Below are 16,159 nucleotides of genomic sequence, written 5' to 3'. Positions count from 1 at the left end.
AGAAAAGGAGATCTTTTTCGATGTCAAAGATAGCCTTCCAGAACCGGCAAATAAGGAAGATATACACTTGCTCACACTGCTATGAAGGAGGCATCGCAACTACTACGTGAAGCTCTCAAAGTTATTAACGAACTCCATAAGAAATATGATGAGCTTCCACTTCAAAAAGAAGAACCTAAAAGAGAATTAACAACAGTGAGGATGACTGATGAGGCAAAGCATTTTCCCTTACAAGTCACTGAAAAACCCAAGAAGAGCAATATAATCTACACTCCAATTGGGATCCCGTATACACAAATGTTCGAAATGCTCTCCGAGAGTGGCGAGATCAAACCTCTCGAATCGAGACCATTCGAATCGTTGAAGGACAGATAGATATTACTGTCAGTATCATCAATCAGGGGGTCACACTATAGAAAACTTTTCAAATTCAAGGATTTGGTTCAGAAAATGATTGATGAAAAGAAACTAGTCTATGTTCAACAAGAAAAGGATGCAACCATTAATGGAGTTTGGGACAGTGATGAAGAAGATGTCTATCTAAAGGATGTAGTAGGACCTACACCTTCTGTGTCATACACCACATATGACATTTGGGCTGAAGAAGACTCATTGATAGACGTCCTCACAAGATCCAGAAGAATGCAACCTCCCGTTTCAACACAACCTATGCCAACCACACAACAAGTTCCCATGCCTATCATTGAAGACAATTATATTGTTAAACAGTTTAAGAAGACAAAAGTTGAGATGAATGTATGGAAACTTCTGGCGACATCTCGAGAACATAGGTTGGCTGTAATGAATGCCTTGGACAAAATTGGGATAGACTCTGACACTACTCCTGAGGGACTAGCCAACTTCCTCACAAGTGACCTTCCTAGCCCGATTAATTTGATCACCTTTTCTGACAAAGATTTACCCCCAGAAGGTGACAAGCATTACAAGGCATTAAACCTCACAGTAGTTTGCAAGAGGATGAATGTTCATATGACTCTTGTAGACAATGGATCGGCCATCAATGTCTGTCCACTTAGAACTGCGAGGATGCTCGGCATAAGGGACGAAGATTTAACTCCGTCTACACAAGGAATAAGGGCCTATGATAACACTCGTTGTCAAGCTCTTGGCAAGATTACCCTAAATGTAACGGCAGGAGCAATAGAACATGCTACTACTTTCAAGTAGTAGATATTAAAGCTTCTTTCAACTTGTTGTTGGGACGCCCTTGGCTTCATGACCTAAAGGCCGTCCCTTCATCTCTCCACCAACAAGTGAAAGCCATAGTTGGAGGAATTCCAATCACTATCGATGCTTTGCCTATGAGAATCAAATCCATAAAGAATCCAATTATTAATGTGGAGCACGACGAAGATGACGAAGACCTATGGGGCTTTAACGAAGAAGTCTCCTTAATCCAGGAGGATGAAAGGACATCTCTTTTCCATGACCCCCATTCCAACATGATTGTCAACACCATGCTAAAGAAACAAGGTCACTTCCCTGGGATGACCCTAGGAAAGAAGAAAGGGATAGCAAAATCGCTGGAGTCACCTGGCCTCCCTAAGTTAGATACTTTCGGACTTGGTTTCGAACTGACTCGGAAAGATCTCAAGCGAGCCCAGGAAAAGTCGAAAGCACGTAGGGATGCTCGCATTCAAAAGAAAGCAATCCCAATGGATCAGTACCCTCTTACGCTTAATGGTCAGTTCATAAAGGAAGGAGAGGACTATCCATGCCATGAATTTCCTGAGCCATTTGTTGTAAACGGCATACGACAACCAGAATTCGAGATTTTCTTGGATTGCTACTTCATTGATGAAATCCCAACTCCCGTCCATAAGGAGAAATCACCTCCATGCTTTGACTTTAACGTCATGGGATTATTGTTTGGGCGAGAAAAGAATAAGCCAACTTATAATGAGGATAACTCCTCGATCATTCAAACAGTCCTACAAAGTGAAAGCTTCGACCCCTCGAAGCTAATTACTCCAGCCAAAGGATCACTACAAGGGTGGCGCAACACTATCAAAAAGACTACTCCTAGCGGAAGGATGATATCAATCACGACAAGGCAAGGACCGATGTTCGAAGAGTCGTCTGAGTCAGAGTCCGAGTCAGAGTCTTTCCCTTTAGAGTCTTCTAAGTCTTTAGTAGTAGCACCTCCCCCTCCTATTTCTTCTCCTAAGATAGTTATTGAACCAGTCCCTGAGGACATATCACTCTTTGATGTAATGATCTCAGAGTATAATAATATTTCTCATTCTCCTTACTTCTCGTGTTCCTCCCTAACCCAAGATGACGAGCATTGCTTACCTAACGATGAAAAAGACAAAGAAATTATTAAAGCAATGGAAACACTCGAAAAGAAAACACCGGTAATTGAAGAAACTGAAACAGTTGACATCTCGAATGATTCAACTCATAAAAGAGAAGTTAAAATCGGACTAACATTGAATAAACAAGAAAGAACAGATTTAATTAACTTACTTAAAGAATTTATCGATGTATTTGCTTGGTCATATGAAGATATGTCAGGCATTAATAGAGAGATAGCTCAACACACTATACCACTAATTCCAGGAATGAAACCTGTAAAACAAAAGTTGTGTCGAATGAAACCCGACGTAGCACTTAAAATAAAAGAAGAAGTTCAAAAACAAATAACTGCAGGTTTCATCAAGGTATCCAAATACCCCGAATGGGTCGCCAACGTCGTCCCAGTTCCAAAGAAAGACGGGAGGGTAAGGATGTGTGTCGACTATCGAGTTCTAAATAAAGCAAGTCCAAAGGACGACTTCCCTTTGCCACACATCGATATTCTAGTAGGCAACACGGCAAATCACGTGCTTCTCTCATTTATGGATGGATACGCAGGGCACAATCAGATTCTCATGGCAGAAGAAGACATGGAGAAAACAACCTTTATAACACCATGGGGCACTTACTGCTACACGGTAATGCCATTCGGGTTGAAAAACGCGGGTGCTACATACCAACATGCAGCAACTGCCTTACTCCATGACATGATGCACAAAGAAGTTAAGGTATATGTCGACGACATGATTGTAAAATCAAAGGACCGTCCAGTCCATCAAGTAGCCTTAAAACATGAGGTTGAATCCATCAAAATGTCCTTTTAGAGTCACCTCAGGCAAGCTCTTGGGATACGTCATAAGCTCTAGAGGAATTGAGGTAGATCCAACCAAAATTAAAGCAATCATGTCAATGCCACCGCCCAAGACTGAGAAGCAGATTCGAGGATTTATTGGCCGGTTGCAATACATAAGTAGGTTCATATCAAAACTGACGACAATATGTGAACCAATCTTAAAGAAGCTCAAGAAGAATGTACCAGTAATATGGGATGACAAGTGTCAAAAAGCCTTTGAAAAGATCAAAGCCTATCTCGCAAATCCTCCCATATTAGCGCCTGCACTTCCCAGAATACCTCTTAGGTTATATTTGACGGTTACCAAAGAGACAATAGGAGCCATGCTAGCACAAGAAGTAGAAGGCAAAGAGAACGCAATCTATTACCTAAGTAAAAAGATGCTCGAATACGAAACACGCTATACACCGCTCGAGAAATTGTGCCTTGCCTTAGTGTGGGCCACAACTAAGTTAAGACATTACATGTTGGTACACACCGTTTTCGTAGTCTCCCGATTAGATCCACTCAAGTATCTATTCGAGAAATCTACACTCAATGGACGCATATCAAGATGGATAGTCAATCTAGCCCAGTTTGATGTAAGTTTTATGCCACTAAAAGCTATTAAAGGATCCGTGGTGTCAGACTTTCTAGCAGATTTTCCAATAGAGGACTCAACGCCAATACAGGACAATGAATTTCCAGATGAAGACCTAATGGTCACTGAAGATGATACTTGGACCTTGTATTTCGACGGAGCCTCAAACCAAAAGGGATGTGGCGTCGGAGTGCTACTAGTATCACCTAAAGAAGAGCACGTTCCAATCTCAATAAAGCTTGATTTCGACGTTACCAACAACGCTGCTGAATATGAAGCATGCGTTGTAGGCCTTGAAACAGCCTTGGCATTGGGAGTAAAGAAGTTAAGGATATTCGGAGACTCTTCTTTGATAATCAATCAGATATCTAAAACGTGGAAAGTAAGGAGCGAAAGCCTAGCCCCTTACCAAACCTATCTGGAAACTCTTACCGATCAGTTAGAGAAGGTAGAATACACATATCTACCTAGAGAAGAAAACCAATTTGCTGATGCCTTGGCAAGATTAGCCTCAATGGTTAGGATTCCCACAGAGATCGAGCAAATGCCTCTAACTATCGAAAAAAGGCACAAACCAGCATACATCTAGACTATAGAAGATGACGACTTAGTCCAAGAAAAAGAAGAGGAAGAAGAAGAACCGTGGTGCACAGATATACTCAATTATGTCACCAATGGAGAATACCCTCCTCATGCTGACAAAAGAGCAAAGCGAGCATTAAGACTTTTGGCTTCTCAATATGTACTCATAGACAACGAGGTACATAAAAGGGTACCTAAAGGTCGAGCTCTCCTATGTGTAGGAAAGAAGGATGCACAAAGAGTAATGAGAATAGTTCACGAAGGAATCTGTGGCACACATGTAAATGGCAAAATGTTAGTCCAGAAAATAATGCGAGAAGGATATTATTGGACTACAATGAATAAGGATTGCCATCAATACATAAAAAGATGCCCTAAGTGCCAAATTTATGCCAATTTACAACATGTCCCTCCATCTTTGCTCTACACCTACACATCGCCATGGTCATTCTCTACATGGGGAATCGACATAATTGGCAAAATCACTCCCCCAGGAACAGGAGGCCACGAATTTATTCTAGTAGCAATCGATTACTTTACAAAGTGGGTCGAAGCGCAATCATATGCTAAACTCACTGCAAAACATGTAGCACTCTTTATCGAAAGAAATATTATCTGTCGATGCGGAGTCCCACATGAAATGATAAGTGACAATGGAACTCACTTTCAAGCCGAATGTGAAGAATTGCTACAAAAATATGGCATTCAACATCATCATTCTTCCCCTTATAGACCTCAAGCAAACGGAGCAGTCGAGGCAGCTAATAAAAATCTAAAAACTATCATCGAGAAAATGACAGAAAACTATAAGGATTGGCCTGACAAGCTTCACTTCGCATTGTGGGGTTATCGCACGTCAATCCGTACATCAACAGGAAATACGCCATTTTCCTTGGTATATGGAATGGATGTCGTACAACCTGTCGAACTAGAAATACCATCTCTACGCATTGCGCTAGAGAGTAAACTCAATAAAGTTGAATGGACTAAGGTAAGATATGAAGAATTGATTCTACTCGACGAAAAACGACTAGAAGCTCTACATCACACTCAGTGTTACCAAACTCGTATGGCTAGGCATTTTAATAAGAAGGTCAAGACAAGAAATATCAAAGTAGGAGATTTGGTATTAAAAGCACTAAGGAAAAATGTTTTAGACCCAAGGGGAAAATTTAGACCTAATTGGTCTGGCCCCTATATTGTCAAAACAATCCTGTCAGGAGGTGCAGCAAAACTAACTGATATGGATGGCAATGAATTCTCAAACATGACCAATCTTGACCAACTTAAAAAATACTACCCATAATTACTTGAGTAGGATACTCAAGAGAGCTACGTTCGGCCTGATTCCTTAAGAAAGGATACGTAGGCGACCCTTTACAGGTGCGGCCACTTCATTTTTCGACATCTTCGCGTTCCAGAATCAATTAAAATTTCAGCGGAAAATCGGCGAATTATTGGCGTCGCAGAACAGAGCTTAGCGCCAGCCAGAAGTCATCAGCGCTAGCCGATGGAATTGGCGCCTGGCGCCAGACTTCAATAGCTGGCGCCAAATGCCAATAACTGGCGCCAATTCAGGAATAAAATCTGGGCGAATTTCGGTGTTTTTTCGGAAAATTTTCGACTTTCGTACTCGAAGAATTTCTGGAAAATTAATTTTTTTTTTGGATTTTCATTGCTTTAATAAAATAAATTTAATGTAAATAATTTAATTGAAAGCTAAAATTTCATTAATAAAATAAAATTACATTATTGATGGAATTTAAATAAGGCTGAAATAAATTAATTTTAAATAAAAAAAAAACAATATAAGTCTAATAAATCTAAAGCTAAGCAATGCTCTTAATCTTTCTTTTCCTTTCTAGATCTTTTCCAATTCTTTTCTGCTTCCTCCTCTTCATCCATTACTTTAGCTAGTAGGCATCCTTTAGAGGACCTACATTTAATTTTGGAGAAGATGGTCTCCCCTTCAGCTAGCACTCCATGCTTCTTTTCCACCCAAGCTTTTTTGTCTGTGGTGTTAGCTTTCCTTTTTCCTTTGTCTTTGGTAGTATTTTTCTTCCTAGGCATTGTAGGTGTTTTGAATTCAATTCTTGCACCTAAACGTTCTTTGGCAGGAGTCACCCTGTCACCTAGACGATTCTTCACGTCAGTTCTACCCTGATCAATCGAAGATTTCTTCAGCAACCACTTCTTTACGTCGTTAGGCAAAGAAGGAGGAACCTTTTGGGTAATCACTTCCCATAAAGGTCTAGCGCTCCATTAAGCATCGAATCTATCTACTTCTTGAAATACAGGGTACTCATAGGGAGGACGAAGATCCCCGGAAGGAATATTCTGAAGCAAGCCGTATTGTCTTTTTACCCTGTAGGGATAATAATAAGTTACACGAGACAAGCTAGGAAGACGGCAGAAAGGTTGCTTGTTAACACCGACCATCCTTTCTATTTTCCACCATGGGATGACCCACTTGATAGCAAAATCACGTGATTCAAAGACTTTTCTCCACCCATGGCGCCCAATTTTAGGGATGCGCTTCTTCTTTCTCACGAAGCAATTGTGAGTATATTTTTCAATGTCGTCCGGAGGGCTAATTAATCCTAGCCTCTCCATTAGCCACATCTGTAAAAAAAATTGCAATGCAAATAAGTTATTATTACAATACAAAAATATATTTTTTGATTTCTGTAATTAAAAATATTATTTTTCTACCTGTAATAAAATTGGAGAGCCGCGAAGAGGCTCTTTTGGGTCCCTTTACAATTCATCTAGACTAATCATAGTCTCTCCAACTATTAATGGCATTGGATTTCTCCCTGATTCAATTTGTTCTAGTACAGTGGTTATAATTGATTGACCCTCGTTACTTTTACCACTACTAAGAAGAAATTGATTAAGCATGCAAAATAGGAACGCCCTTCTTCTATATATATGAAAAGATTCAGAAAGAGGTTTATCAAAATAATGGCGTACAAATTCTTTCAAATTAACTATGTTGCCATCAACTATTTTTGATAAATCCTTTTCCTTCAAATTAAAGAAGCGCTCAAAATCCTTATAATAGTATGCATCTACTCTAGGGATTACTACGAGGTCTATTGCAGGGAAGCCTAAAATAGCACCAAATTCCTCTGGCAAAGGGCTAATCTCATCATACCCTATTTTGAAACAATGAGTATCAACTTTCCAAAATTCTAAAGCGGTATGTATGAAGTCTAGGTCTAGATCTACCCCTTTGATGCCATAAATTCCCCCCAAGTGAAATAAATCTAATTCTTTCTTGTCTCTAGCATTAAGGGATCGACACCATTCATGAGTGTATTGGGTGAAGGTCTTGGTGACTAAAGACATGATTATTGTTTTTCTAAAGAAGAGAATTATTTTATTCGCTGGAATTATGAGAAGAATCGGCTGGGAAGGGGGCTATTTATGCACAAATTGCGAGGAATTTAAAGCAGAATGAAATACGGAGTCTGCGTCAATTGGCGTCAAACCCCCGTGATTTGCGCCAACTGCCAGAGCTTGGCGCCACACGCTATGTGTAGCGTCTGGCGCCACGCGCCATAGTGTGGCGCCAGCTGGCGCCAAGTTGCCAAACAGCCGCGCGTGCTCAGTTTGCGTTTTTATTATTAAACTCGAGTCGGTTAATGACTTTATGGCTCCGTTTAATTTTCCTAAACATCTTTTTATCCTTTTTCCTAATTAATTAAATATAGCTATTATTTTTAATTTATATTATTCTTTTTGGACTTTACTTTAAATTCCAAAAACCTAACATTTTTATTCAATTTTTTCTTTTTTTATTTTTTCTTTTTGGGGGAGAGAGTCGGATACCCTCCATCAATAATAAAAATGACGGAATTTTTGCGCAAAATTGTTGTCACACTTCTCTTGCACACACAAACACAACAGTAAATAAATTCATAATAGCATAAATATACAAATGTGTCTAAATAATGAGTCAAAGGTAAAGTTCTATAAAAAAGTCAAAATAAAATATACACAGGAACAAACTACGGCGCCGGAGGACGTAGGCCCATCATGTTATAAAATTGCGCCGTACGAGGAGTCACCTCTCCACCGGCTCCAACTTAAGCACCAGCTCCAGTCTCTATAGGAGGAAGAAGACTCAATATAGGACCACTCCAGCCAGGATCAACCTGAAGCTAAGACTGCGGAGGCTGCTGCGATGACGAGCCTACCTCGTACATCCCACCACCTCTGAAAGCCGAAGTAGCCTCTCCTACCGGTGCAGTGTGACCACCCTCAGAAGAAGATCCCGAGCCCTCAGCAACGTCGGCTCGAGCAGCCTCAAAGCGACCACCTCTACCCCCTGACGAAGTACGACGACGTCTCGAGCTAGACCTCGCCAGATCCCTCCGCCCCTCAGGTCTCGTGCGGGTGTGAGAAGCGATAGGCTGGCCCTGCAAAAAGAGTTAAATCAGAAACAAAGTAAAACTAAAGCAGCAATGCAAAAAAATATGAGAAAGGCTACCTCTCGGACGACGTCATCCCGACGGCAAGTGGCCGCGTTCCTCATCCGGACGAGCTGGCTCCAGAAGGCATCTATGCATCGTGCCATAACCGAAACGACCTCGCGTGAAAACTGTCAGAAAAATAAGTCAGTGAAAATACATGATACATGAACACAAAAATTCTGAATTAAAACTAGGCTTACTCTAGTCTGGTGGCGAGGAATCGACCGCTCTACGAAGCGCTCGCCCTCGGGAGCCGGAGGAATCATCTCCTCGATCGGACCGTATATCCCCTGGTAGTGGATGGACATACGGGGCGGCACGAACTCAGCAGCACCATCCTGATAAAACAGAAAAAATCAGTAAAGTATTACTTGGGGGCTACTTAGTGAAAATAAAAGTTATGAATCTTACCCTCACATCCTCAGCCGGAACAGGGGCTAGAGCTAATAAAGGTAGTAGCTCCTCAGCATAACACCGCCCGAGGATCACATGGGACCGCCAAGGGGTACCAGCTCCCTCAGACATGCTCGACAACCGCGCCTCGTCGAACATATGACATGGTGGAGCGGCAGGAACGACGAAGACATCAGAAGAGTGCTGTCTAGCGACCCTCTCTCCTAAGTACGTGACCGCTCCATAAGTCCCCAGAAAATAGCGACGCTCAGCAGAGTACTGTGCGGCTAATCCAGGGACTGTCCAACCGCCCCACGGTCGGTATACCACCTCAGGTCCCTATAAAAATCATCAATCAGGCAAGAATATATCTAAAGCACCGCGGAAGAGCAAGATAAACAATCAAAGTCGTACCGAGATAATCCAGCTCCGGACACGTGCAGTAGACATGTCCCCGTGGTGGCCACCCCAAGAGGTGCTCACTGGAAATCCCCTCGGCGATGGTCTCGCCGGCGCAACGGAAGGAAAGTACTCGTAGAACCAGATCTACAAAGAGCTAAAGTGTGAGTAAATGCTAACTAATATGTAGGGCTAAACTTTATAGGGAATAATGTTTACCTCTACGACCTTCCAAAAAGCAGACAAAGCAACGTTCGCCCCAAAGGACCGGTGACGACAAGAGTCCCTCAGTGCACGAACGAAGTCAGCATAGGCGAAGCTGGCCCAGTCATAAGTCCCGATCCGCTGGAGATCACGGACAGCAAGGAGTTAGTAAAGTAATGCCCTACTACCCTTGTCAGGGGAGAATGTCCCTGACAACAACATCAGCACGAAGATGCGCACCCGCTGCTCTCGGGTGGTCGCATCGTCATCAAGAGTCGTTGCCAGCGTCGAGCCGCGAATTCCTCTAACACTGAAATGAGTCGTCTCGACCTCAGCTCGGGCACGAATAGCGATCGGCCCTAACAACTCCTCGACCTCCGAAGAGAAGACGTCGATTCCGTTGTCGAACGACAGTGGCACAGAGGTGAACTCCAGTCCTGTGATGAGACTGAAGTCTGTAGGGGTGACCATCATCTCGCCCCAAGGGAAATGAAAGGTGTTGGTGGTGTCCTAGAAGAACTCCACCAAAGCTCGCACTACGTGATGACCCCCGCTGGAGGCGACCATAGCCTCAGAGGTCTCGAACAAAGTAGATAGCCCGCAAGACTCCCATAGGAGCCTCGTCTCAAGATTATTAGCGATGTGCATCATGTACAAATCGCCTAAACCATCACATCCAGAGCTGTGATGTCGTGTCCTCCCGGGTACGGTGCCCTGTCTCACCCTCTCAGAAATGTGGTGGACAGGAGCGAAGAACAGGGTCCGCTCATCCCACTTTGGAAGTCGACCAAGTGAAGTGGAAGGCGTGGCGTCGTCCTCCACGGGCTCATGCTCCCGTCTAGTGTTTCGGGACCGTGAACTCGAGCCTCGTTGTCTAGACATGCTACATTGTGCAAAATTATCGAGAATTAAGGTTCTATAGTATCTAAGGTTCGCTTAGCCGCATGATACTATGTTCGCAAAAACAGAGTACGTAGTACTAAAACAGAGCACAAATTCAAATTGAGCTTAACATCATTTTTCAAGCAATAAAAAAGTTTCTTGCAACACTATAGTGATTATTATGACAAATTGAATAAGAATTGCTAGCAAAAATGTCAAGAACGAGCCACATTTTTCTTCACGACCTTAAGAGGTCCAACAATGGCAAATTGCTCATTTCATCACCAAATTGAGTCAAACAAGTCTCAAATTACACCTAAGGCAATATAAAAACATAATCAAGCAATTTCATGGCATAAAACATGACAAACAAAGCAAATTGAGCATTATAAATTTCGAATTTTCATGAAATTCGTGAATAAACATGCCAAGAATTCATAAAAACTGATGTGAGTTTGAAGAAAACTTACATAGATCAGTAAAATAGATGAAAAGAGATTTGATTTGCAACAAATTTGAGCGAATTCGGTTGAGAAACGAGCAAGCAATGAGCAATTGAAGCTTTCGGGTTTCCTCGAGCAGTTTCGCGACGAACAGAGCAGAGAAATGAAGAGAAAAGGGGTATTTAAGGAAGACCCCGTGCTGGCGCCAGTCCTTATGCCCTGGCGTCACAAATTAGGCTTGGCGCCTGGCGCCAACATCAGCGCCTGGCGCTAACGCTAAAAAGCTGGCGCTGATGGTTTTTCAGCGACGCCAAAGCACCCAGCCACCTGATGATTTAGTAATCGGCTTGATTACATAAAGTGATCGACCTGATAAGAGATCGTCTCACTTAGCTTAAAGCGCCTAAGCATTGGCTCATTAGAAAAAAGGCACCAACATACAGGATTAAAGCAAAAGAGCGCCGACGTACAGGCATAGCGGAAGCAAAGTTCAGGCGAACTTTAAAAGATCGACAGGCGTGGATCTTCGGTAATTTCCTTTGGAAAATTATCGCATCAAATGAGGATGACTTTAAGAGAAGATATCTTCGACAGCGTTCCCTAGCTTGCGGAGAGTTGTCACGAATAACTGGAGGTAATTTCAGGCGAAGTTATCTTCGATAGTATTCCCTAGGATGTGGAATATTATTAATGCGGATGAGGATTATTTCAAGTGAAATAATCTTCGATGATGTTCCCTAGGATGTGGAATATTATCAATGCGCACTAGTAGAAAAAGGCTCATTTGCGTCGCTCATTTATAGTGTAATTGCGTCGCTTCTATGAGCGACGCAACTGCTCGCGACGCAAATGACTTTTAAGTCATTTGCGTCGCTCCTAGGCGCGACGCAAATAAGAGTCATTTGCGTCGCTCCTTTATAAACGAGCGACGCAAATGACTTTTTTGATAAACTTATTTTTTGTCATTTGCGTCGCTCCTTTATAAATAAGCGACGCAAATGACTCTTCTGACAAACTTATTTTTTGTTATTTGCGTCACTCTTTTATAAAGGAGCGACGCAAATAACTCTTCAGATAAACTTATTTTTGGTTATTTGCGTCACTCCTTTATAAAAGAGCGACGCAAATGACTTTTCTGATAAACTTATTTTTAGTCATTTGCGTCGCCCCTTTATAAACAAGCGACGCAAATGACTCTTCAGATAAACTTTTTTTGTTATTTGCGTCGCTCCTTTATAAACAAGCGACGCAAATGACTCTTCCAATAAACTTATTTTTTGTTATTTGCGTCACTTGTTTATATAGGAGTGACGCAAATGACTGAGTAGACAATACAAAACTGCTGTATTTGCGTCACTTGTTTGTTTAATGAGTGACGCAAATGAGGTGAATTTTTTTTTTTAATTATAATATAATAATTGCCTTGTATATGTTTGTAGTACCTGTTTTCCTAGGTATAAAGTAATATGCTAACGCTAATATAATTGAAATTAAAATGCAATATTATTGAATAATGAAAATGTAAATTTCGGCAGAGTCTCCTTTGTAATTTGGCCTACCCATAAAATTTCCAAACCATGTTTCTTAACCAAATCAACGTATAATACAACTCCAACTTCTAGACTTAAACTTAAAGGTAGAAGTACCTCAACAGCTCAACCTAGAGTTCAAAACGTGGTAACTACTGATTACTGACTATAGTATACAATTTCGCCCAAGCGAGCAAGAGGCATATGGCAGCTTGCCTATTGTGACCAGAAGTGAGACAGAGCCCTTCCATTTTCGCAGGCCGCAACACACTCAAGCACATATTCTCTGAGCTTCTTCTGGACTTCTTCCATTGGCAAGCAGGCATCAACCATCTGTTATCATTCAGCATCGTATGAAAATCTAGATGGCATTATTACGGAATTTGATTAAACAACAACTATCTCACAGAATCTAGTTAAAAAACATAATTTACAAAAATAAAAAGAACATTGCAAGAAACTGGAACATGTTTAAGTAAAAGAAAATTAGTATAACCTGCACAACATAATATTGCAGGCATCACTATAATGACACTATGCAAGATAAAGTCACCACTGTCAAACCTATTAACCTTACAGCCTTACCAAAATTGTATGATGCAAGCTATGAAAAAACTAAGATTTGGTTTAACAGCCATGTCTCAGATCTTACCAAATAAATGGTACGCCCCATAAATTCTTATCAGTGAAACTAAAGGCAAAATTCCTATCATGCCTATTTGAATGAAAGTATACCTCTGGTGATATATCAAGGTATAAGACCATGTCTGGAGCCAGCAATCCTATCTCTGGTGCCTGCACAAAGAGAATTGTGATCATATTGCGACTAAATAGAGATATGCCTGAGTGAACTGGTTGATTACTAAGAGTTGGAATCTTCAAAGCAAGTTGTCAACATACATCACACTCACTCGAAGATGGGTTTTCAACAACTGTAATTACTATATATTATTTCCTCATATCAGCCATTCTCTCTTTACATAATGCTTCATAGAATGCCATTGTTACCAAACCAAAAGAGTTAAACAATACTTTTAATCCTTACACTTTCACAAGTCATGGGATTATGAAAAGTCAGTAACCAATTTTATAGAACATTCAACAGTCACTTAAACAGAGATTGTGGTGATAACATTTTACCTTACACCAATCAAAATCAAGGCCTTTGGCAGAAGAGAAAGCCACACCGGAGTATGAATAACGATCTATAATGAGGGTAGTCCCAGATTTCAACTTTTCTTCCATCATGGATCTATAATTGTAGATGACAAAGTCAACAACTAAACAAGCATATCACCAAAAAAACAGATTCATGAAGAAGTAAAGTTTACAACTTTAAATCACATTCTGAACTCCTGTCCCAATATACTTGTATATATTTCAAAATCTTAGGGGAATAAAGACAGTTTTTTAAAAGTAATCTATCATAATTCCAACTACAATCTCCAGAATGTAATATAACCGAGAACGAATTACCCAAATTAACCAATAAATAACAACATAGAAAGGAATTAGATTCAGCTAAACATAACATCAAACACATGGTATGCAACTCACAAATTATGTATAAAAAAACAATCATAAAAAGAAAAAAGAAACAACCTTTTCTCCCAACGATTAGCACTGAACAAAAGATGAATAGTATGATCATCCAAATTAGATTGATTGGAAAGATAAGCAGAGATCATCTGCCCAACAGCAGTATTTCGATCCGGAAACCGCCATAACTCAGCAGAACACCCAATACTTTGCAAGTGAGAGAGAAGCTGAATACACTGAGAGCTCTTTCCACTTCGATCTAACCCTTCTAATACAACCAAAGCACCTCTTGATTATAGACTGACCTGTGAAAGAGGGTTCATATTTAAGCCAGGGTGATTACAACCCTAACAGTCATGCAAATCGGACTTGGAAATGAGTATGTGAGGTTGCTCTCTCTCTCTCTCTCGGGGGAAAGAGAGTTGTTGAGCTAAAAGAAAGAATGAAAAATAGTTACTCTAGCAATGCTTCACAAGATCAAAATCATGAATGATATTATAAACAATGGTCATGAATGATATTTGGGCTATGAAACTCATGTTTAGAGCAAGGATAGGTTTGAAGTTGATAAAAATTAACCTATACACAATTCTATTTGATGGTTGTCAACTAGACCAAAACCTAATGCAGAGGAAAATCTTAGCAAAATTGAAGTTTTACTGGCCAATATTCGCACAAACTATTGGCCATCAAATCAAAGCATCATGCTTCCCTAGAATGTAAGGTGTGTGTACTACATAGACGGTTCTTGTATAATGCAAAGTACTTGTTTCGGTATAAGGATAAAAAGAAAAGGTATTAGGCATGAATTTCGAAAGAAAAATTATGCATAACAACTAACTTAATCAAATTCATCATTTCTTGTACTGATACATAATCCCAATCCCAAATTGTAGCATGCAGAAAAAACATCAAAAATCTTTTTTCCATCCAAAACAATGACATTTATAGATTAAGTTCCGGAATTACAAAATCAGGAGGAGAACTATAATAATTACATAAAAAGCACTCCCTACTCCAAACACAAAACAAAAACAAAACCCTCAACCTCGTCCATACAACATGACATACACAAGGTCGCACAACAAGAGGTATTGTATCGACTACGAAGACAAGCTGCTTTCATACTTTCACAATCTACATTCTACATAGCAAAAAAGATTGGCACAAACAATAACAGTATGACAACTACATGAAAACATTCACATTCGCAACCTAAACCGCCCCCATAAGGTGATCAGTCTAGGGAAAAACACACTCAAACAACACAAATTCCAGCTAAAATCCTCAACTCAGCAAAGAAAACACAAATTCCAGCTGAAATCATCAACTTAACCAATAAAAACACAAATTTTTATCTAATTGAGCTTTATCTAACAACTACCTCTTTCGCGGCAGTAGCATAGCCGTGAGATCCGAAAGCTGGAGCAGATGGTCCAGAATTCCTGTGAATTTGACGCCCTAGCACCTGAATAACATCACAACAACATCAATTTCCATCAATTCAAAAATCACACAAACATTTTAAAAAATTACAATCAATTCAAGAAATTGTTCTAAAATTTTACCGAAACACCACCACGAACAGCTTTTCGCCGCGCAATCCCTAACATATTTCTACAACCAAAAAAAAATTCAACGCAATTAATTTTCAAATATTTTCTAATACCTGATTTTGAAAATTCAAAAATCAAAAATTCATACAACAAAAATTCGGATCTAAATTTTTGACTGAAATTCGAACAAAAATTATTTATGACTGAAATGGGACGAATTTCTTAGGGTATATTGCGTCGCTGCCAAAAACCCTAGAAATCCCCCCACGAAATCCCCTAATCGAACTTGAAGACCGAAATTGAATTTTTTGGGGCTTTTAGGGTTCGAATTTGTATGCTTTTGAGTTGATTTTTTGCTCGAAATGGGGGATTTTTGGTCGGAAACAATCAATTTTTCTGGGT

The 16,159-nt window shown here is 40.4% G+C and overlaps 1 protein-coding gene across 1 annotated transcript; it reads right to left on the bottom strand.

Annotated features, from left to right (window-relative positions):
• Positions 1-12,668: 12,668 nt before the first annotated feature.
• Positions 12,669-14,562, bottom strand: LOC145630714 (thymidylate kinase-like). Its single transcript, XM_081682895.1, has 4 exons — positions 14,265-14,562; positions 13,803-13,914; positions 13,398-13,457; positions 12,669-12,995 (listed from the first exon to the last, which is right to left on the bottom strand). Exons 1-4 carry the CDS (start codon positions 14,348-14,350, stop codon positions 12,879-12,881), a joined length of 375 nt encoding a protein of 124 aa, XP_081539021.1. The 5' UTR covers positions 14,351-14,562; the 3' UTR covers positions 12,669-12,878.
• Between the last annotated feature and the right edge of the window lie 1,597 nt (positions 14,563-16,159).

The sequence above is a fragment of the Chenopodium album genome, chromosome 5 (genome assembly GCF_948465745.1).
Source record: "Chenopodium album chromosome 5, dcCheAlbu1.1, whole genome shotgun sequence".
NCBI lineage: Eukaryota > Viridiplantae > Streptophyta > Magnoliopsida > Caryophyllales > Amaranthaceae > Chenopodium > Chenopodium album.
This window is presented reverse-complemented; position numbering and strand designations above follow the sequence as displayed.